We start from the raw sequence: 22,857 nt of genomic DNA, 5'->3' as shown, positions 1-22,857 counted from the left end.
TAAATTGTTGTGATTATTAGTTTGGGATTGTAAGGTTATGAATGCAGGATACTACCAGCTTGTATAAATGTGATCATGAGAACATGATCACATTTTTTTAAAGATAATAAATGTTGGAAAGTGTAAAAATAGGGTTTATAAGGTTTGTTTGTCTGTGGAAACCAGTGAACTAGAAGAAAAGGGATTATCTAAAATAACAAAAGCAACAGAACGAGTTAATCTGGTTTAAGGGGAACACTTTACACTAATGGTTAAAATTCACCAACAAACCCACAGGTTTTTTTCAGTGTGCATCTCATCATCTTTACTATTTGAAATGTTTCACTGTCTCATATTCGACTAATTACATAATGCTTTGTTTTTAATATTTCTATAGCTGGTGTCAATTTAATTAAAAATTTAAAAAAACAAAAAAAAAAAACATGCACAATTCAAAGCCAGACCCTTTAAAATAATCCACAATGTAATTTTTCACACTTTTCTTTTATTACAAATAGCATTAGCTGTACACTGCACCTCAATGTGCAACATAGACATTAGAAAGCGTTTTCTCCCAGTCCCTTCTATTTAATTGAGGGACAATATACAATAGCATACGTTCATTTATCAAAATCCTATGTACACATAAAAGCTACGTCTTTTTCAAGACAACAAAAAAAATGATTGCGGAAGACTCGTGATTTTTTTAATGAATGAACTCCATTTGAAACAGTCTCACTGGTAAAACCATCAATCATCCAGACCAGGTGACTCTCCTTGCTGTATTCTCGACGCTATTCTGATGGCTTCCTCCAGTGAAGGTTTATCACTGAGCTACAGGGAAACAAAGAGATCATGTGAGCACCATAAACCACTGCAGGCGACCCATCAGTCCACTTAGGAAACAATATGAGCTCTGAATGATCAGGGATGACCATCACATGAGGGAACACAGTGGGAGGCAAATGGTCCCATTGTAATTAACATGAGAGAAAGAAGAAAACAGGCTTTCTCTCTACAATAAAACAGATATGCCATGAATAAGTGGAAATTGTGGTAAACAAACAAACTCATTACATTTGTGTGTCCTCATCAAAGCTGAGCAGCTCAGACATTTCTTTCATTAGTCAATCAAAGTAAATCATTTACCTCTCCAAGAAGCCCCATCCTATCACTTTTAGGTCTTTTTTATTTTTTATTCTGGAACACATCTTTAAATTTATCATTGCATCTCCAACATTTATTTACAATCTGTAACAAACATTTAACTTATTATTTATTGTTTATTTGATGCAAGGTTGGGGTCAATTACAAATATACATGTTCAATTACAATTACAGTAACCAGCATTTTTTCCCAATAAAAAATAAAATCTAAATTATTTTTCCTCTGAAAGTCAATGACAATTTCATTCTTAATTACTGAGCCTTTAATAAATAACCCTATAAAACTTAGCCTTCCTCTTGTGTGTTAGCTTTCTGTTAGCATCTTTTACCTTTTAAACCATGTCTGAAATCAGCTGTAAAATAAACTAAAATATTTATCATCCAATTTGTTTTTCATTGCTTGGTTACCTCGTTAGGCCTCCTAATCAATGAAAGTATTGGTATTAATAGTTTTGGGGTTCGTGTTTTAATCCAGTTTGCGTTTGATTAAATTGTTAATGACAGCGTTTATAGAATTTCCATGGCAATTACTATTACAGTTTTTCTACAGTTGGTTTATAAACTCACACGGTTACCAATGTTCTTTTATGGAAATAAATGAAATAAAACATGAACCTGTACAGTAGGTGGCGATATGCAAGTTGGTTGCAACATGCAAATAACCAAAAAAGAAGAATGTTGTTCTATTTTATTTATTTATGTTTAACCTATTCTCTAAACTCATAAACACTGTTATGTTCCCAAAGTTGGGCTTAGGGCTGCACGATTATGGCCAAAATAATAATCACAATGATTTTCATCAATATTGTAATCACAATTATAAACAAAATAATTTATCATGTTAGGGAAAAAAAACTAACTTTAAATATACAACATTTCTCTGCCTTTTAAATGCAGCTGCAGCCAGTTGTGCTGCTAATAAATCTGAGCCCAGCCCACCAGTCTGTCAGACCACTAACCTGCACAGCGATGTGTGTGCCATTGGAGGTGGCCAACAACGTGACGGGTTGAATATCATCCTGCATTTGTCCGTAGCTCGCCTCCTCCACCGTTTGAAACGCGGTCATGTCGGGGGTCATGATGGCCACCTTAGGGCGACACAAACATCACACTGAGCTCACACAGCTGTAGAAAGGTTGGTGACTTGTACACCACGGGTTCTCAACCTTGGGGTCGTGACACACTGGGAGGGCGTCACCAGATGCCTTAAAGAAACTAAGAATATTTTTTTGAATGATTTGAGTCAATTTTTGCTTATTTTTACCCTTTTTCTGCAACTTCACCAAACTTTCCATATTTTAACCTATTTTCATCACTTTTTCTTGCCATATTTTTATTCCTTTTAATGCATTTTTGCTACATTGCTCTAATTTCTGTCACTTCCCCATTAAATTTCAAGAACTTTTCTGCACAACTTTTTCCACTTTGAAGACATTTAATGTCACTTTTAACTCCTTTTCACCACATTTCATGCTTATTTTTGTGCCAATTTAACCACATTTATCATTTGTCATGCCCATTATTTGCCAGTTTAAACTAATTGTTTCTACTTTTGTCTGCCACTTTTAAGCCAATATTGACACTTTGAACAATTTCTAACACTTTGTCTGTTTTTGGCCACTCTAATTTGCAACTTTTAACTTATTTCTGTGGTTTTTAAAATTCCATTTCACCACCTTTTCCACCATTTTTGGTCACTTTTAACCCATTTTATTTCTGATTAAAACAAGGCTTGACATCTTTAAGATGACTATATACTATGGTGCAAATAATAATAAACGTTCTTGGATAACAGTGGATATTATTCAGATGAATAAATAAATGTGGTTATCACAGATTCATAGAACAATGGACCATTATTTAGCTCACTTTATGGATGGACCCCAAAAATCTCTCCCCTTTATCCCCCCTTATAGATGGCCCTGTCTCCACATGACTGTTCTTCATTGTTCATGTCTGTGTTCAACCACCTTCAGCTACAGTGGGGGTCACCAATATCTGGAACCTTTATTTTGGGGGTCACAGACCGTAAAGGTTGAGAACCACTGTTGTACACAGTGACCACCTGCACAATGATATTAACTTGAGCTTTTATTTTATTTAAGGGGGGTGGGGATTAAATCTGAGATTATTTCTGTTCAGTCCACTGAGCCTCGAGGCATTCGTTTACCTGTTCCTCTGAGCCGTCTGTTGTTACCATGGTAACGGAATGAGCACCTTGCGTCGCCAGTTCGTGGGCCGGAATGGTTATGGTTGTTCCTTCTTGGGTTACCATGGTGATGGTGCCACCCATTGCCTGTAGGTCAGCCTCGGAGATACTCACCTGAGAGGAAACAAATTATATAAAGATAATTTAGCTTTACTGAGTGGAAAAGCAATAGACTGGCACCCGATCCAGCGCCCAATGAGAGCTGGAGATTGGCATGGGCAGACCCCCGCGAACCTGACAAAACAGGAATAAGTGGGTCTGAAAATGAATGTACGGATGGATGAGTGGAAAAGCAACAACACCCTGTGGACTGATGGAAGAGAAAAACCACAACATGTTTCCACTGCAAACGATCTCACGTGTTGGATTAGATTAAATTAGATTTTAGAAACTTTATTAATGAACCTCATTTGCTTTCAAGTTGCAACTGCTTTATTTTGCCCTGAGAAGCTGTCAGATCTAACCTAGCCAATCATGTTCCACGCGGCTCTGTGATCTCTCTCTGTGAACTATAAACAATGTTAAAAGGCAGAACGCTATAGATTTTGGAGATGATCTGGTAGGTATTGTGAATACAGTATGAAGAACAATTATTGGAGCATAATGTGGATATTTGGCTGGTTCTACAGCACCACCTGTTGGTGACTTTGAGCCTCTAAACTTTGTGGAGGTTTGAGGCAGGGTTTGAGTTTGTTTTATTTTGTTTCATATACATCTACCTGGGCTGCAGCTCTTTGTTTTTTAAACTGCTGCCAACTTGTTTGTAGAGTTACTGTATTTCAGCAAGTTTCAGTTTTACAGTAGCAGTTGGGGACCTTTGTAATTGAACACCCTAGTTACAGTACAGCAACCAAATTAAACTTTATCAACTAAGTGGATTAATAAAAATGGCCTGTGTAAAGGTTTTTTTTAAATGAAAAATGTATCCTGTGCAATCTGTGACCTGTTGACCTACACAAATCAAAGAATTGGAATCGAGAATCGTTTAGAACAGGAATCGAAACTGACAATCTGAATCGTTAAAATCCAAATGCTACCAAACCCTAGCAGTAGAGGGTTATTTTTTCCTAATGGGTAAAACAAAGATCATCATTCATCACCGAGCTGCCTTTTACAAATCTTCATTTTATATCAATGTTTAAAGTTTGCCGCTCACCTGTTGCTGGGTGCCATCATTCTGCGTTACCAAGGCAACGTGCTGCTGACAAACCATGTCTGTGCCATCCATTGGACCCTGATCCAAACCGGACTCCTCGGAGTCGACCACAGTCGCTGCGTAACTGGCATTTGGGTCATCAATGGCATCTGTTTTGAAATTCAAAAAGGAAATATTTGTCATTCAAAATATCAACAAATAAATAAAGATTATCGCTGTCGTAAACCAACAAAAGCAAAATATTACAACATGACGCTCTTTTTGGACAATAATTCATCAATACTCTGTCATTATTTAATATTTTGAATTCCGCAAATCATGGTTAAACAGGAACTAAACCCCTAAATCACTTTTTTCTGCTGATTACAAATGTATTTGAGTATGAAGTAGTGCCGTTTATTGATCCTGGTCCAACTCTCAACATTTTAGTTAAAATATTTTAATTTGGCATATTTTGTTGTAAAATGTCAGAGTGACTGCCCTCTATGGGTTGAAACCCAGCTATTGCAATTGATTTTTGCTATTTGCTGAGAACAAGATCATGTGACGTTTTAGGACCATCTTGCTCACAAACAAGCACTTTTTATGAAAACTATCATCTGTGGGCTTTATTATCTGTGAGTGGGTTGGATTGAGAAAAGAGTGAATAGAGAGGTATAGTGTAAATTGTTCATTAAAGATTTTAATACTATAGACTGGACGTGTCTTAACTGCTCCAGAAGCCCCGCCCATAATCAAAGCATTTTTTTTAAATTTTCCTTCTCGTGGCAGGTCAGGAGAAAACAGGGGTTTAGTTACTCTTTAAAGAAAAAAAAAAAAACGCCAAAGCAGCTTGTGTTCAGACGGACCTGTTGGAGGTTCAAAGTACGCCTCCTGCTCCTCCTCGATGGGCTCGTTGTCATTGTGCGCCGTGCGCTTGTGCATGGCCAACGTGGAGATCTGCTTGTAGGTTTTCCCACAGTGGTTGCAGTTGTAAGGTTTGCAAGGCGTGTGGACCACGTGGTGTTTGTAGAGGCTGGAGTATTCCGTGAAGCGCTTTTCACAGCCAGGCACTGTACACACATAGGGTTTCTCTCCTGGAACAAGCAGAGCATTCACAATTACTTCCGTTTGTTTGTGAAAGTCTTCATTGAGACGTTGTAAAAAATCTGTCTTAATATAATACACGGGTTCTCAGCTTTATTGTTATTTATTTCACACATTGTAAACGATGGGAACCAGGGGTGGGGTAAATTTAATTTTTCAGTTACAATTACACATGTTCGATTACAATTCAATTATGATCAGCATTTTTTCCAATTACAATTAAATTCCAATTATATTTTATCATCAGAAAGTCAATTATTATTACGTTCAATTACAATTAATCACAATTACTGGGCCTGAAATAAAACACCCTAATAAAAGGTAACCTTCCTCTTTGTGTTAGCTTTCTGTTAGCATCTCCTATGATAACGGGTCCTAAATCAGCTGTAAATTACCTTGTAAAGCTTCCTAATCAATGAAAATATAGGTTTGAATATTTTTGTGTCAATATACCATTAGATTTTTTTAAAAGGTAAAATGTGGGAAAGCTTGATATGAAACATATTTTAATAATTGTTAACTACATATGTGTAGAACCACACAGAACTGTAACATGGTTCCCCAGTGCAGCGTTAAACTATAATTGACAATTTTAGTAAATTTTCTAAACTCAATTACAATTTAATTACGATTATGACAACAACAGATTTTTAACCCAATAATTGCAATTCATTATCAATTACAACTATAGTTGACCCCAAACCTGTTCAGATTGACTCATTAATTAATATATAAATTACAACAGCAGTGATTATTAAACTTCCTCTGCAGAACACTTCTGCTTTCAGTTTGAACAATTTGAAAGCAAAAATTCACCTATAGTCTTAAATAATAAAGTTAAACACACCTGTGTGAATCCTCATGTGGTTCTTGTAGTTGGTGGCACTGGCGAAGGAGCGCCCACAGCTGGGCTCAGAGCAGTAGTACGGTCGCTCTCCGGTGTGTGTGCGGATGTGGACTTTACGGATGTTAGACGTGGTAAATGAACGGCCACAGCCTTCAACTGGGCACTTAAAAGGCTTCTCTCCTGCAAGTAAGCAATGTAGATTTTATTGAAATGATCAATGCAGGGTTTTTCAACCTTGGGATCGTGACCCCATGTGGAGTCTCCTGGATATAAAATGGGGTCACCTGAAATGTCTAGTGATGGCACTTTTTCTCTACCGCGTATGATTGAGAGTGAGATTTTTAATTGTTATTTTTGATTTAATGTTTTTACTAATTTACTGAATGTTTTCTGTTGAACTTTGTGATCATGTAAAGCACATTGAATTGCCTTGCGTATGAAATGTGCTATACAAATTAATTTGCCTGGCCTTGCCTAATAATAAATTAAAAAGAATGACTGATTAGAATCACGTTTTCTGTTTATATATATTTATATGTATTTAACTATTTTGCAGAATTAAAAAAAACAAGACATAATATCACAGAAATAGATATACAGTGCAGGAAGAAGCAGAAAGCTCAATTTATTTTTCAAATAAACCACACAATCTCAAACAACTGTATTCTATACTTTCTCAAATATAAATTAGTTAAAATATTTGAGCAAGCACATATTGCCACTTTGTACATTAATACTGGCTATTCTGTATTTGTAACAGTATCACAAACCCAATCGAAAACTAATTTTTAGCGTTGCACCGAAATGAAAATTTGAGGCCGAATAAAATATAAACGCTTGTCCGAATACCGAATACGGTTGTTAAGTTTTTCACTATTTTTTTTAATAATGCATAAATAGCCTAGAATACATTTATGGACATGTTTTTTAAATAAAGTAAATGTTTATTGAATATTATGGCATTTTTTAAATATTCCAGTAGCCTTTGCTTTTCAAAAAAAGTACAACGATGTTTTTCCTTTATATTAGCCCTTCAAATAAAACAAAACACGCATCCCAAAAAAACTTAAGTGCATTAAAGGGAAGGAATGATGAAAAAAATCACTTTCTAATGGTTTTGCTACAGTGATATACATCCTTTAGCCTCATTCAGACAGAGTTGAAAAAGTTTACTCCCTCCCTTGTTATTCCACATTTTGTAAAAACAAAGTCACCTTTAAACAGGCGAGTTGGATTTTGCCCACGTTGGTAGGTGACGTCACCAAACACGCCTCCTAGAATGTGAGCTCCTCCCATAACAGCTTAAAACAAACACTGCTGTTTATTATAGAATATATATTATACTTTATTGCCATATATGGAGATACAAACTGCACTACTTTTTCTGCTGCCAATCGTGTTAGGAGTCACTGCTTGGAGCCACGAACCCCTTGTTTACACACATCAGCTGTTAGCACTCCGTGCTAATGCTACACCAGTCTATGCAGAGAGACCCGGTGCAGTGTAAGGGAGGAAATGATGGGGATGTTTACGGATTCGTGGCTCCCAGCACTAACAACACACTCGGTTACGGAAATGGACAGTTTATGCGGTGACAGACGACGGAGAGCGGTAAGGAGAGAGTCTGGCTGTGTTTGTGTGGAAATTAGGAGCTGTTGCTGGTTCTGCAGCAACACGCACACACTTTTCCGACTCAAAAATCACTGTACGTTGTTTGATTGCGTCATACGCTACTATTCTGCCTTGCTTTTACCTCACCAAACCAAAAGCTGAATGTGGCTTTTTTTGCAATATTCGGCCGAAGTCCGCCACCGAATTTTCGGTGCATCCATACTAATTTTAGAGAAAAAATGTCTCTCGATGTCGCCAGAAATGTGTGATATGTATGACCACTGGTTTAAGGACTACGCTGTTCACTGTGTACATGAAATTTCCTCATCCAGTCTTAAAATGCTTGTTTTAAAATGACAGCATAAAAAAAAAAAAAAAAATTGAATGTGAGGGAAAACAAGCATCAGTTTGGCCTCAGGCTGTTTGTGAAAAAACACCATGTCGATGCATAAAAATAAGTTTAACTAAGATAGAACAACAGGGCTATACACTAACACTGTCAGTTGGACCACATTGCAACATGACATGCCATGTTTACAGCTATGATTAGAACACGTGGATGAAAAACAGCTCAAATGCTTTCATAAGAGAAGGATTTAAAAAAATACACACTTGAAGTGCTTACATACCCGTGTGAGTGCGTGTGTGCTTCTGTAGATCTCCAGATGTTTTGAAAGACTTTTTGCAGTTCAACTCTTGACATCTGTATGGCTTCTCACCCGTGTGCGTGCGTAAGTGGCTCTTCAGTCCATACCCTTAAAATGTCAGTTAATCAAAGGTTTGTTAAAGGTATTCATGTGTTTTATTGCAGAAAAAAATAAAACGAAGAAAGAAAAAAAAAACAATCCAAAAAAGACTTAACATTACCTGTTGCAAACTTTTTCCCGCACCCTGGACAGTCGCAGATATACGGTTTATCTCCGGTGTGGGAGCGTTCGTGTACCTGCATGGTTGGGATCAATTACATTTTTCAGTTACAATTACATTTTCAATTACGATTACAGTGACCAGCATTTTTCCCAATTACAACCATTTTTTTATCCTCAAAAAGTCAATTAGTTTTGCGTTAAATTCTAATTATTAATTTTCATAACATTAATTATTATAATTATAAATAACATATTTTATGGACTTTTCACATGGCAATTACAAAGTCAAGTATCTAAACTCAATTACAACTACGACAGCAACATCTTTTTAAAAATTATAATTAAAATTATGCCATAATTGTAATTAATTATCAATTACACAATTAAAAATTATAACTGACCCCAACCCTGCCTGCAGCATGGAAACACAAAACAGTCTCTCAGAAACTAAGAAGGAAAGCAAATAATTGACTAAGAAAAAGACAGTCATGTGGAATGTAGTGAGCTTATATCCCCCACACACACACAAACGTCCCACATAGATACACTCGGTACTGTGCATACTGGCAGACACCCATCCCCCCCCCCACGGTTACCTTTAAGTGGTGTGCAGTGGTGTAGAGCTTCCCACAGTTTTCGTATTCGCAGCGAAATGACTTTTCTCCTACTTGTGAGACTTTTCCAGGCCTGTTGTCCTGACCTTGTAAAACAATCTGAAGAACAAGAACATTAACTTAGAAGTTAATAATTACTAACTCGCAACTAAATAAATAAAACAGGAAAAATAACAATAAAAAAAAATTATGTTTACCCGCATGTGGACACCACTGTCAGTTTCCACTCTCCCATAGGACCCTAAAGAGTTATCAATATTCTCCACCTGAAAAACAAATCAAAATACTGTAGCTCCTTATTAAGAACAGGGACGTGTAATAATAATAAAAGACTGTTGCTGCTAATGACGTGCCACATTGTTGGATAAAAGCATCACATCAACAAACATAACTCTGGGTATGTTTTCAAGGCCTGACATTTTTCCAGGGTGTATTTCATCAAACCCAGCTCAGGATTAAACCTAAGGGTCCGGCTCAGTTAAGCCAGGATGTAACTGGAACAGTTTCATCACATAGAAAACATCTTAGTTGCCATGGAAACAAAGTCAGTACTGCAAACCTGCTCCCAAACCAGGTTTAAGTGTCGGCTTGGTTTACCTACTGCTTAGTCTGCAGATACACTCATATGAAATCTCGCTATTTTTTTTTTTAATCAAAGATGTCATTTAAAATCATACAATCCTAATTTGTGACACTTTGAGACACTCAGAAATAAGTCAAAAACACACTAATGTAACCATCATACATACATTTCCTCACCATCTACGGTTATAAAGTGGCCTTTTAAAGGAAAATAAACTGATTATCATGATAAATGTTTTATTTTAAATAGATACAAATGAGTACCTATTAATCAGAAAATCATTGTGTTTAATGTAAATCGTACTTTTTCATGAGATGATCACAGTTTCCTATGGGTTTTCAATCAGTAATATGACTAGATAAGGAAATCGTGCATTAACTTTTCCTCAAAACACTCACAAGTCTCATGAATTACATAATATTTAATTATGACTCAGTGCATCGTCATTCTTTTGAACACTGACAGGTGTTAAAAATAAAAACAAAAAAAACAACAACAGTACATTAACTATCGTACTCAGTGTTTAATCATATATGCATTAACTGATCTCTATGGTAAATTCACTTAATAAAACGGTAACCGTTTACTACTTTTAAAATGTTGAAACCACAATAAACTAAGGATGTAACGATTAATCGTAAGGCAGTTAAAAATCGATTCATAGGTATCATGGTTCACATCGATTCTCTGAAAATTGAATCGCAGTACTTTTTTTAAACAGCAGAGGGCGCTATATATTTATCCTTCTCTTGTCCAAATGCTGAGGCGGCGGGCGGAATCTGCTACTACTTTCTTTCTGGCCGCCTTCTACTCTTAAACATATTCATAAATGATTCCTTACCCCTTTAGCGCCTAAAGGGTATCTGTAATATTACGTGAGTATCTGTAAAAGTCACGTTTTTCTATCAGCTCTGTCTACTAGCGTAGCATCTCTTCTTCACTGCACAGAATAGCAGCATCCTAACCGACCACTGGGTTAGCAGCATCCTCTGCTGGTCCAAACAAATATCTGACGTAAAAACAATGCAGACTGTTTTTTTTTTTTTAAGTCTAATTGTTAAGGCACAAAATACAGTTTCAGTTGCACTTTTAAAAAGAAAAAGAACTATTATGCAGTTTTGCATTGTTTACTATAGAACTAGAATTTAAATTAATAGGCTTCTTCTTCATTTGTATTATTCCTTTAGTTATTTCATTCAAGATTTATTTTTAGTTAAATTGCATTGTTTTGAATAGTCTATCAAGGGATTCTTTTGACAATGAAGAATAAAAGAAAAACAGTACAGTATTTTGTAGTTTTTTCTCCAAAAAAAATAAAGGAATATTTTTCAATCATCATTTGTCGACAGTCCCATTTTGTAAAATAAATCATGAGAGAATCGTATCGTGAACCTAGTATCGTGAATAGAATCGGGAGTTGAGTGAATCATTACATCCCTACAAGAAACTCTTTAAAAGGAATCGTTGTTTGTCTCTTTTTCCAGCTACGACATTGAAGGGTTGTGAAGCTGCAGCGTGTCTACCTTGGTGGCGTACTGCTCCAACACGCTGATGGTCTCGTGGTCGATGGCTGTGCCATCAGCCTGCAGGTCTGCGATGGTGCCATCGGCCTGAATGGCTAAGATGGTGTTGGTCTGGGGCATGTGGACTGCATGCTGGATGTAGGCTGTGCTGCCATCTTCCAGCTGCACCTCCTGCAGGCTGCCCTGATCGTATGAATCTACTTAAAACCACAAAGAAAAAATAGAAGCAATTATTAGATTACAAGATTTTAGGGGAAATAAGTTTTGGTCTTAAAATGCTATAGAAAATTATTGGTATGGCACAATTGTTGCAGTGGAGCCTCATCCATGCTTTAGGAGCTTTTCGAAATTTACCAAAAATAACTTGAATTTGATAACACACGATCACGTCGGCCAACACATGCTAATTGCTCATTTCTTGCAACGTAGCATGTTGGCTAGGGTGTGAAAAAAAATTGATTTCACAATATGTCGTGATTTTTTGGGTACTGATTTTTGTGATATTTAATCAATATTTCTGTGTATTTGTGCAATATTTCAGTGGTGGTAAGAATGCTTTCAATGTGTTGCAATGGTTTTTTGATGTACTTGATTTTATGATGGCAGTGTGTAATGCCTGCAATATTTATGTATGCACATTTTATTTTCACATAATCTGTTCAGATCAGTATTTAAACTGATACAATAGGATTAATATTTTTTCTTATTTGTGCATTGTCAGTAACTCAGGATGACTGATCCTTAATGTTCTCACTTACAGTTGTTACAATGCCGTTGTGTTTACTTTGAAACTTCTACACAGTAGTTTCGGTGAAAAGAAACTTGTTGCACTTTATTTTATGATGGCAGTGTGTAACACTGCAATTTTTTTTTTCAGTGAAAATGTGCAAAAACACTAATAATAATAAATAATAAATAGGATGTTTTGAAATTTCAATTTGTCCTCTGAAGGAGGTGAAGTAGGAAGGTGGCAGAGTTATTACACAATGTGATTCATTTTTAGGTTAACAAATAGGTTTCTCATAATTTTATTTGAAGTTAATGTCATTAGTAATCATCAATGCCCTCTGTAAGAAAAGACAATTCATTATTTTAATATTTTTTTTAAAGCTATGGGGAGCCATTGCAAATGGGTCAAAGGGGCACATGTGACTCCAGAGCCACAGGTAGCAGACCCCTGCCCTGAACAAACCACACTATACTCACACGTGCTGTCCCTTAGAGGAGAAAAAGTCAAAAGTGGCACATATTGTGCAGCTGTTTGTTAATAAATGTGCCTGAGTGTCATTTTGCTTCAGCAAATTTAACCAGAATTGTTTTTCTGGTCACACTTTTTTGAGTGAAAAATATCAAGATTTATATCGTATATCGTCGATTTAAAAAACTATTGAGACATGAGTTTTGGTCCGTATCGCCCAGCTCTAATATGATAATGGTGTTACCTTTGGGTGCGTGAATATAGGCCGTTGTTCCATCCTCCAGCTGAACCGCTTGCCCGTCTTCAAGTTGTAAACTGTCACCTCCTTAAATACAAAAGAAACTCCATCACTAAATCCATCTCAAAGCTGCAATGCCTATGATCAAAATCAGAAATACTTTATTTATCCCAGGAGGAAATTACTTCTTCACAGTATATGACGGTATTTGTTTTTTTCATGTATAATCAAGTGTTCCCAGCATTTTCTACCGGTTGAGAGATGAATTACTGCAGTAGATTGACTTAAGATGGTCTATTTTACTGTTATGATGAGTGAATATTGTAGAATAATTCCACACTAGTAGTAATACAAGTTTGCATGGCCCCAGAAAATGATGCTGTTTACAAAGAAAAGCCACTTATGATTCTAATGAAGTGAGGAATCAGAATGCAAACACTATTTCAGTCAAAACAGAACTTTTACTGTGCAAATTTCATCTTTAACATCTTTTATAAAACCAACACAAAAAGTAGTTCAACTTGCAATATTATACTTTTGCTTCAAATTCAAGCCCAGGAACATTACATAGTAAATCGAAAATTTGCATTAATATAGGCTTTGAGGTATATACGCATTCAAATAAATAGCAAAACAAAGTGAAATGAATAGCATGCATAGGCATAGGCTTACATAATAAACACAAAAAGGTGTGGAATTTGCATTAGTTCAAGCCCAGGTACATCACACACGTATTCAAGTAAATCTAAAAAGAAAACTTGCATTGCTTTGATGTCTATATAATAATACACATCCAAACAAATAAAATGGTAAAACTAAATTATGCAACTTGCAGTAGTTATTACTTCCTTCAAAAGTATTGCTTCGAAACCAGTATTGAACATATAAATGGAATATAAAGTGCACCTTGGCTCACTGGATTATTATATATAATAGAAACAATAATCACACATTTTTCAACATTTACTCATTTTGAGGCAGGAAAACCAGACGGTCTACAGCATCTGGTTTGAGTGCGGCCCCAGGGAAGCACAAATACTGCCGAGCTAACCGAAAACAGTAAAGCTTCAAACAACAGACACGGCTCTTCTTTTTGGCACAAGTTCTTCTGCGTCATCATGTTCTACTAGTTCTGCAGCTTCAGAGCTTTCAACATCTTTCTTATCCATTTACACCGTAACTAACAGCAGAACGCTACCGTTTACCTTCCCCCCGCCTCGCAGTCGCACCATTCCTATGAAAAGGGTCCAGTCTGAAATGTGGCGTGGCGTGGCATTCTGAATGTTGTGTAATCAAATACACCAGTACGGCGGTATACTAAAAATTCATATCATAACAAAAATATACACCGGTATTCAGTATGAACCAGTATACGGCCGAGCACTAACAGATATGATGTGAATATGATTTGATATGTGATGAGGATATGATCTGTACCTGTTTTAGGCACAGACACATGCTGTACGTAGGCAGCAGAGCCGTCCTCCAGCTGGATCACCTGACCGTCCGTGATATGCCCGTCTGAAAAGGCAGCCTTGGACTCATGTTGGATGTACGCGGTGGATCCATCAGCGAGAGTGACAGCCTGCAGGCTCACTGTGTCCATGCTCTCCAGATGATCACCATCTAGGAAAGGATTTCACAATGGTTACAAACTATCAGCTATAAAGATACGACATCTATGACAAGTTGCTGACCTCCCACCGCCACAGCCTCCGTCAGGCACAGAGTGACCGGCTGCCCGTCTGCATCATGAAACTCTGCCATTCCCTGGGAGTCCCGGTTTATCTGAGCCAAGAGCATGCTTCAGCTGTTGGGTGGACACATGCAGGAGAACACGTCAGAACACAAATACTGAACATTAAAAATGGATCCTATTATTTTTGACAGCTATTATAAATTATACTAAGACCACTTATGTTAGAATCATAGAATGTACTCAGACACTTAAATAAGGTATGAGTAATCAAACAAGGACTTTTTCATGGCCCATGTTCCTCATTACTACACTTAAGAAAGACCTCAACACAGACGTGATTTGAATTTTTATCAAGAAAAAATGCATCTACAATAGTACTATGAAGATCAAATCTTATATTTATAGGATGAATATGAATAATTTGAACAATTTAAACCATGCACACTGTGTGCACACTACCATGAGTTGAATAGGCAAACATTTAAAATACTGGTACATCACAGTGGTGAAGGGATCAATTTTAGAATGACAACCTGGTAAACTTTATTGACTAATCAGCAATTTTGATTTATATTTGGTTTCTTTAATAAATCAATTTCATGCCATCTTATTTTAGTCCTTGTGTTTCAACCAGAGTGGCAGGTCTCATTTTTATTTAATGATTCTATTTGAAAAAGATGTTGGAAGAGGTAGCATGGTCTTCTTTCTGCTTACCCAGGTGTTTTTAGTGAAGTTTATATGTTCTTCCTTAGTAAAAATCAGAATTAAACAAATAAATTTGGCATATTTAGTCTCTGAATACAATAAATAAACTGGCAGCCAGGCTGCTCATACTCCCTAAGCAACAGAAGTAATACTGGCTAATGTGCACCTATTTTCCCTTATAAACTAGTATGTTGAGCATTATGTTTTTATTTTTCAAACGTATTAAACACTAACAGTACAGTTTAGTCTCCCAGACAAACCGCTGTATATGATGGCAAATATTTGTTTGTATTTATGTGTTTTACCAAAATGCAAGAATTATTCTTCCCTTGATCCCTTAAAATCAAATTAGATCAAATATGGCCTTATGAACTAGAATAAGTTTGACCCTCCTTGTGTAAATATGACGACAACTCAAGAAGTGATGTGGAAATGGTTCGACAGCAGCAGGAAAACAGGCGCAAAGACATATGGATTACCATGGTAAATCATCTATTTTAAGTCTAATATAATAAAATGTGAAGAGGATCCTTTATTCTGTGCAGTAAATGGATTACAACCAGTGTCTTTTTAATATCTGGATCTTTGATTTATGAAGAAAATGCATTTTCAACAATATTATTCCACAAGTTAATCTGTTGCATACTTTTTTCCCAACGAAAAAAAAGTACACAGCTTCATGTGGGACTGGATAGTAATTAGTAGTTATGAGGACGATTCCATATCTTGCACTTGTTCTTAAAACCGTCTACATTTTGTTAATTTATAATTGTTTGAACATGCATTTTTAACTATTGTAACAAATTGTTTGCGTACTCGTATGCTTGCTGCTGCCTATCTTGGCCAGGTGTCCCTTAAAAACGAGACTTCTTGGTTAAACATCCATCCATTTTCAAACCAGCTGGATCATTAAGTGTAATAAAATAATTAATAACTGATTACAATTATGGCGTGATTATAATTGTATTTCTAAAAAAATCTATTGCAATCATAATAAATTGTAAATGAGTTCAGATAATTGACTTTCATCCCTCATCCTTTATATTTATCATTATTATTATTACTGTTGCTGGGTTGTTTCAAATTCCTTGTACTGTCCTAAAAGCTGTACTTGGCCATTAAAACATTTCTGATTCTGATTTGCCATGAAAATTATATAAAAATGGTCAACTATAATTTAACGCAAAACTGGGGAACAATGTTACAGTTCTACACATATGTAGTTAATTATTAAAATATGTTTCGAATCACGTTTTTTTCCCACATTTTACCATTAAAAAAAATATTGAAAAATCTAGGGGTATACTGACACAAAAAAAGCTCAGATTAACACCTATATTTTCATTGATTAGGAAGCCTAACAAGGTAACCAATAGATAGGAAATAAATTAGATGATAGATATTTGTCTTTAGTGTATTTTACTGCTGATTTAGGACCAGTTGCCATAAGAGATGCTAAGGAGAGAAAAAAAACAACAAAAAACGCAAGAAGTTGCTTTTTTAGGTTATTTACTTCAGGCTCAATATTGTGAATATTAAATACATTATTTTAATGTTATAAATTATATTGCTGTGGTGTTGTGTTTATAAATTATTGTGATATGGATCATCCTGTGTCTGAAATAAAGATGATTATTCTTAATTACTAATCACTCCCACGTGGCGTTATGTACTTTGATATTTCTTGTAATTGTAATTTGTAAGAAAAAAAATAATTTTCTGATCCATACACGAGCATTCATCACCACCTACTGTCAGCATTTTTGTGGTTGTGTTTACATAATGTTACCTAGCAAAGTAACAATATTTCACAAAAACAGATTATCCTTAATTAATACTCAGTCCCACGTGGAGTTATGTAGTTTGATATTTCTTGTAATTTAACCTCTAACTCTTTCTGATCCATACACTTGCGTTTATCATCTACTGTCAGCAATTTTGCAGTTGTTTTTAATCATTTTACATGGCAAAGCACGCTTGTTGTAACGCGTGTAAAAACCAACAACATTTCCAAGTTATGACAACTATAAAAATCCAATGTGAACATATGAACATCCCAAGTGTTAGTGCAGCACAGGCTGGGCTTCATAATCACAGCATCATGACACCCACCGCTGCAGCTGCTACACGTTAGCATTGCTAACTAGCTAACTATGCTAATAGCCGCATCTAAACTGTGAATTCACACTTAGGCCTACGAGCAGATTCTAATAATAATAATCGTCAAGACAGTAACAAATAACATTATAGTTGTGTTCAGGGTGCTCGGTAGAGTCTCCATAGGTGTCAATGAGCAGCGGGCTAGCTAGCTCTACACATTGAAGCTTCCAGGCAAGTTCAAAACACTAGCAACGCAACAAGAGCTAATTAATGATAACATAAGCATTTCGGCTCGGAGCAGGTCACTTTTATTGTCCTTTTACGACAAATTTCTATCCGTTCCCCATATCCGAGCCTTCGCCTGTGAGTCCCGCTAGCAGCAGAGGAGGCTCAGGGAATAATGCACACTGGGTAAAAAACCAATTTATATACTAACCTCCGAAAATTTCCAACAATCCCTCCTGTTCGACCGCCATGCAACAGTACAGGAAACGATCAGCAGCGTTCACAAGCCGGGAACGCGGACAGCGGCCCGGTCCTCAGCGCATGGTCCCGCCTACTCTCCAAACAGAGAAAATTATTGGTTATCCATGCACAAGTCCTAACCTCATTGGTTAACTCGTGTACCCATCAAAGAAGTGCATGTAACTATTCAGCTTCCAGGGCCCCTGGTAGACGCCATTCCGCGTCCGTTTTCGCATTGTCTCGGGCTTTAATCTGAAAAAGAGCCTCGTTGCAATGAAAAATTAGCTTTTTAACTTCACCGTGAGAAGAAAGGAGGTCTAAACTGTGGATTTCGTTTCCATGTGAACAACTGGACGCGGTCAAATAAGCTCTTTGGTGACATAAACAGAGATGTGCGTGGAGATTTTGCGGCATCCATGTTGAAAACAAGGTCGTGTGGGAAAAAACAGGGCAATGTGGGCAATGCAGTGAAATGAGCTGGTCTGAGGAAAACTACACTTTAAAGACGCAATTTACAACTCTGCGATATCATATCAATACTTAACATACTTTTCCCTCAAACAATTTAAAGACATTTTATACAGACCTAAAAAGCACCCAATAGAGGCATACACTTGGATTTAAAAAGCTTTTAGGAAGCCAAAATGTGTCCTTTTTTTGTCCATGTTTTTCACCCGCAAAATTAGGTTATTTAATAAAAAAAACTCATAAACCAGTATTAACACAAAAATTTGAGTCCTTTTCTAAATTATAAAATAATCAGTGAGAAGTTACATTTCCACATTAATTAATGTTTTTTTTTTATTTTAAGTGTTAAATAGTTATTTAAAAAGTGCATAACTATTTTAACTGTTTATATATGTAAAAAAAAAAAAAACAACAACAACAACAGAAAAACACAATCTATGTACAACAATATAACACGTCTGTGAGAGGAAGCCTGAGTATCTGGAGAAAACCCATGGGAGAACCGGCAAACCACACACAGTAAAGTTCCAGGTCTCCATCCCAGTACAAAAGCCTTGTTATTTGTTTTATTAATAATAATAATAATTGAAATACTAATCATGTCTAAAATTTATGTTATAATACAAGATTTTTCTACCTTGGGATCGCCTGGAAATAAAACGGGGTTACCTGAAATGTCCAGGAATAATAAAAATAAAATAAAATTCAGATTTAAAATTATATTTTATAAAATAATTTTTAAAAAAGGATTTATGTATCTCTATTTTTCTTTATCTATTTTGCACAATTGAAAAAAAAAAAAAAAAACCAATACAAAATATCACAGAATTAGACATACAGTGGAGGATGAGGCAGAAAGCTCAAAGAGCTTAAATAACAATTATTCTTTTATTAAATGAAAACACTACACAATCTGTAAATCAACTGTATTATTCTTTACTTTCACAAGTGAAATTCAGTATAACCAGTAACACAAATATGATCATAAACTAATTCTAGAGGAAAAAAAGTCTCTGGGGTTGCCAGAAATTTGGGATATAGAAATGGGATCACAACCCAAAAAAATGTTGGAAACCATGATAATAGCGTGTTGGATAGATTACGCCAGAACGTTTTAATACCCGAGTTGAGTATTTTTTATTTTGAATGTCTTATTAATTCAGATTTTAAAAAGCAAACACGTCATATTCCTCATTAAAGTTTTTTCTGGGTTCAAGACTTCCTTCCTGCATGCTTTCTGTTGTCGTCTACTGTACCAAACAAACAATTACCCCAAACTTAAAACATAATTAAAGGTAAATATGAAACGTGAGCATTGGTAATGTAACACCACCTTTTTTTAATGTTCTTTACATGGTTGTAAAAACAAATAAACTTTCTTTTACCAGCCAAAGGTTAGAGTTACAGGAGCTGATAGCTGGGAGGTGAACAGCCCTCCAGTCGACATCATGACACAGACTGGTTGGATCTCCGTGGAAACCAAAGTCAACAGTGGGACGAAACCGACGCCTGCAACTGCCTGTGGAAGCCAAAGAACTGTAGGTGTACTAGCTCTGTTATATGACACATTTCATTTCATTCAATAATATAATAAGACTAAGGCTTGTGTGCAGATTATTTTTTTTGCCATTTTCTAAACTTTTGCTATGTGATGGAATGCACTGATATAAGGTCACACTGCTTTTTAGCCTTCATTGTTTTTCTTCTGGATATACTTTCGTTTTATTTATATCAGTTTTATATGGTTTGATCTCATCTACTGCTTATTCGCTGCATTATAATATATATAGGCATTCACGAAAATAATAAACTTTCCTGAGAAGCAGGCTGTTATTGAATCGTTGTACGACATTCAACTAAATATAACAATTTCCCTTAAATGTACAGAAATTAATTTGCAATATTTATCTATGTTTGAGATGACAATTAGGTTTTGGTAGCATTGGAATAAAAAGAAGAATTAACTCCAATAATATGTTTTAAATCTAATCTGAGCAAGTTCACTCCATCATTTTGTTGATTTGTTTTCATCACCAACTCCGCTACAGACAAAGTGTACGATTTCAGTTGTACACCTTTACTTGTTTAGTTTTGCAGCTCTCTTTAAAGTCGAACCCATGCTGGTTTGTATGTCAAAATCATAACATTCTTTATCCGTGCTCGTGTGCAAATTAATGTTTGAAGTACTTTAACAGGGCCAATATCAAAGCCAGCAAAGGCTCATCCACAGTGATGATGTCATCAGTCCTAGCTTTCCAGTGATTGGCTCTGGCGGGCAAGTGACTGTGCTTGCTCTGCTCTCGGTGGACAATTTTATGAAATAAGTCATCAACAGTGTCATTGCAGTGCAAAAAATCTGACCTTGCACACCTTTGAACCAAGCAGCAGCCATGTTGAAAGTCTCAGCTCTGTCTGTCCCTGAACCGCAGAGATATTTGAGCCACAGACACACACACACACACACACACACACAAGCAGAGATTTCTTGCTTTATTGATAGATGTGTCTCCATCAGTGTTTTTAAAATGAGGGTACGTGTACCCCTAGGGGTACGCAATGACACTACAGGGGGTACTTGAGAGAGAGAGAGAGAGAGAGAGAGAGAGATGACCAGAAATGATAAAAAATATAGAAATAATTATTCAGGAGCCACTAAATCAGTGTATTTCAACCTTGGGGTCGGGACCCCACGTGGAGTTACCTGAACTTTAAATGGGGTTGCCTAAATTTTCTGAAAAATTGAAATACATTTTTGATTTGTTTTCATTATTATTCTTTTTTTTCCAACATTAAAACAAAACAATCTTAACTTTGTGAAAAATAAATCTAGTTTAACTAAAATGCATTTAAAAAAAAATCTGAGCTTAAACATGATCAAAAACTAAATCGAGAAAAAAAAATGGGGTCACGATCCAAAAAAGGTTGTGAACCCCTGCACTAAATATTGTTTTTTTTTTTCTCCATTTATTCCCAAAATGAGATTCTTTAAAATGTGTTTCATCACTCGTTCATTCCATCATTACGATCTATGTTTTTAAATAGTTTTCTAAGCAAAATGATGAGGTCGGACAAAGGGGGTACTTGGATTCAGAATAAAGAGAAAGGGGGTACGTGAGGTGAAAAAGTTTGAGAACCACTGGTCTATATCATGTTAAAATGGATCAACATACATTACAGACAACCTAAAAAACACGGATACATGTTTCAATAGAATGTGTAGTTGTCAGTATCACAAGATCTTTAAATCATTACTTCTGTTATGATAAGAATGATTAAAAAAGCTGTATTTAGTATTTAGCCCCAGAATTCATGTGTAATTTATTTTCTTTGTGTATGTCAAGTGGAAGATGATGAAAATAAATGAATAATGCTGTTAATGTATGCAATAATCTATGTCTGTTCTTTATTTTAATGCTAGGATGGAGTCCATGTGGAGGACACTGATTCCTCTGTTTCTGGGGACGCAGGGATGTAACATTACGTTTGTCCTGGATGTCTCTGACAGCATTAACACCATTCTGGGGTCAGTTAAAAGTCTGCTGATTCAGACGCTGCTGAGGAAAGCATCTCTTCGAGACTCTTTTTTCAACCTCATACAATCCTCCAACAAGGTGATTGCTTAGAGAGGTTTTTAATGTCCATGTTGACCTGTTCTATGCTTCTATTATTACACCAAAGCAAGTCAGACAAAGCACACTTAGTCTATTGAATACAGTACATCAACCCAGGGGCCAAATGCGTCCTAATTAAGTCTAATATTGTGAGACCTCCAAATAAATCAAACAAAATCATTAAAAAAATACACACAATTATAGAAAAATGAACAAAAGGACAATAAATAATCACAAATTTACCCTAAAAACAACTAATATACACAAAAATAACTACAAAAAACAGACAAAACGACACATAAATGACTCCCAAAATTAAAAAAAATGACTCCAAAAACAATAAATAAATAAAAAAACACACAAGACCACAACAAAAATACACAAAATGAATCAAAAACACATACGATGTATCCCAAAAATACACAAAACAAACTAGAAAACACACAAAACAGCAACAAAATACACAAAATAATTTTGAAAAAGCACACGAAACGGCAACAAAATACCCAAAATTATTGAAGAATGTACAAAAGGACAGCAAATATTCACAAATTTACCCTAAAAACACACACAATGGCAACTAGTATACGCAAAAATAACTACAAAAAACAAACTAAATGACACATAAATGACTCCCAAAACAAAAAATAAATCCAAAAACACACAAGGCAACAACAAAAATACACAGAAAGAATCAAAAACACATAAAATGATTCCCAGAAATATACAA

General features: G+C 35.8%; 1 protein-coding gene and 1 long non-coding RNA gene across 3 annotated transcripts; one reads left to right on the top strand and one right to left on the bottom strand.

Annotated features, from left to right (window-relative positions):
- Positions 1 to 464: 464 nt before the first annotated feature.
- Positions 465 to 18,462, bottom strand: znf143b (zinc finger protein 143b). 2 transcript variants are annotated; one of them, XM_028451059.1, is made up of 15 exons: positions 18,020 to 18,462; positions 14,777 to 14,889; positions 14,517 to 14,705; positions 13,086 to 13,166; positions 11,644 to 11,843; positions 9,735 to 9,803; positions 9,520 to 9,636; positions 8,922 to 8,997; positions 8,684 to 8,809; positions 6,444 to 6,623; positions 5,359 to 5,586; positions 4,511 to 4,659; positions 3,316 to 3,468; positions 2,105 to 2,233; positions 465 to 813 (listed from the first exon to the last, which is right to left on the bottom strand). In XM_028451059.1, exons 2-15 carry the CDS (start codon positions 14,880 to 14,882, stop codon positions 730 to 732), a joined length of 1,887 nt encoding a protein of 628 aa, XP_028306860.1. In that variant the 5' UTR covers positions 14,883 to 14,889; positions 18,020 to 18,462; the 3' UTR covers positions 465 to 729. The 2 variants fall into 2 exon arrangements, with proteins under 2 accessions (XP_028306860.1, XP_028306861.1); XM_028451060.1 differs by having other exon boundaries at positions 11,644 to 11,840.
- Positions 18,266 to 22,050, top strand: LOC114465803 (uncharacterized). The gene is made up of 3 exons (XR_003674348.1): positions 18,266 to 18,440; positions 19,905 to 20,054; positions 21,935 to 22,050. It is a non-coding gene; the product is annotated as an uncharacterized LOC114465803 (long non-coding RNA).
- The last annotated feature ends 807 nt before the right edge of the window (positions 22,051 to 22,857 follow it).

This window comes from Gouania willdenowi, chromosome 6, assembly GCF_900634775.1.
Source record: "Gouania willdenowi chromosome 6, fGouWil2.1, whole genome shotgun sequence".
Classification (NCBI taxonomy): Eukaryota; Metazoa; Chordata; class Actinopteri; order Blenniiformes; family Gobiesocidae; genus Gouania; species Gouania willdenowi.
The sequence above is the reverse complement of the archived record's forward strand: the minus strand, read 5'-3'. Positions and strand labels throughout refer to the sequence as shown.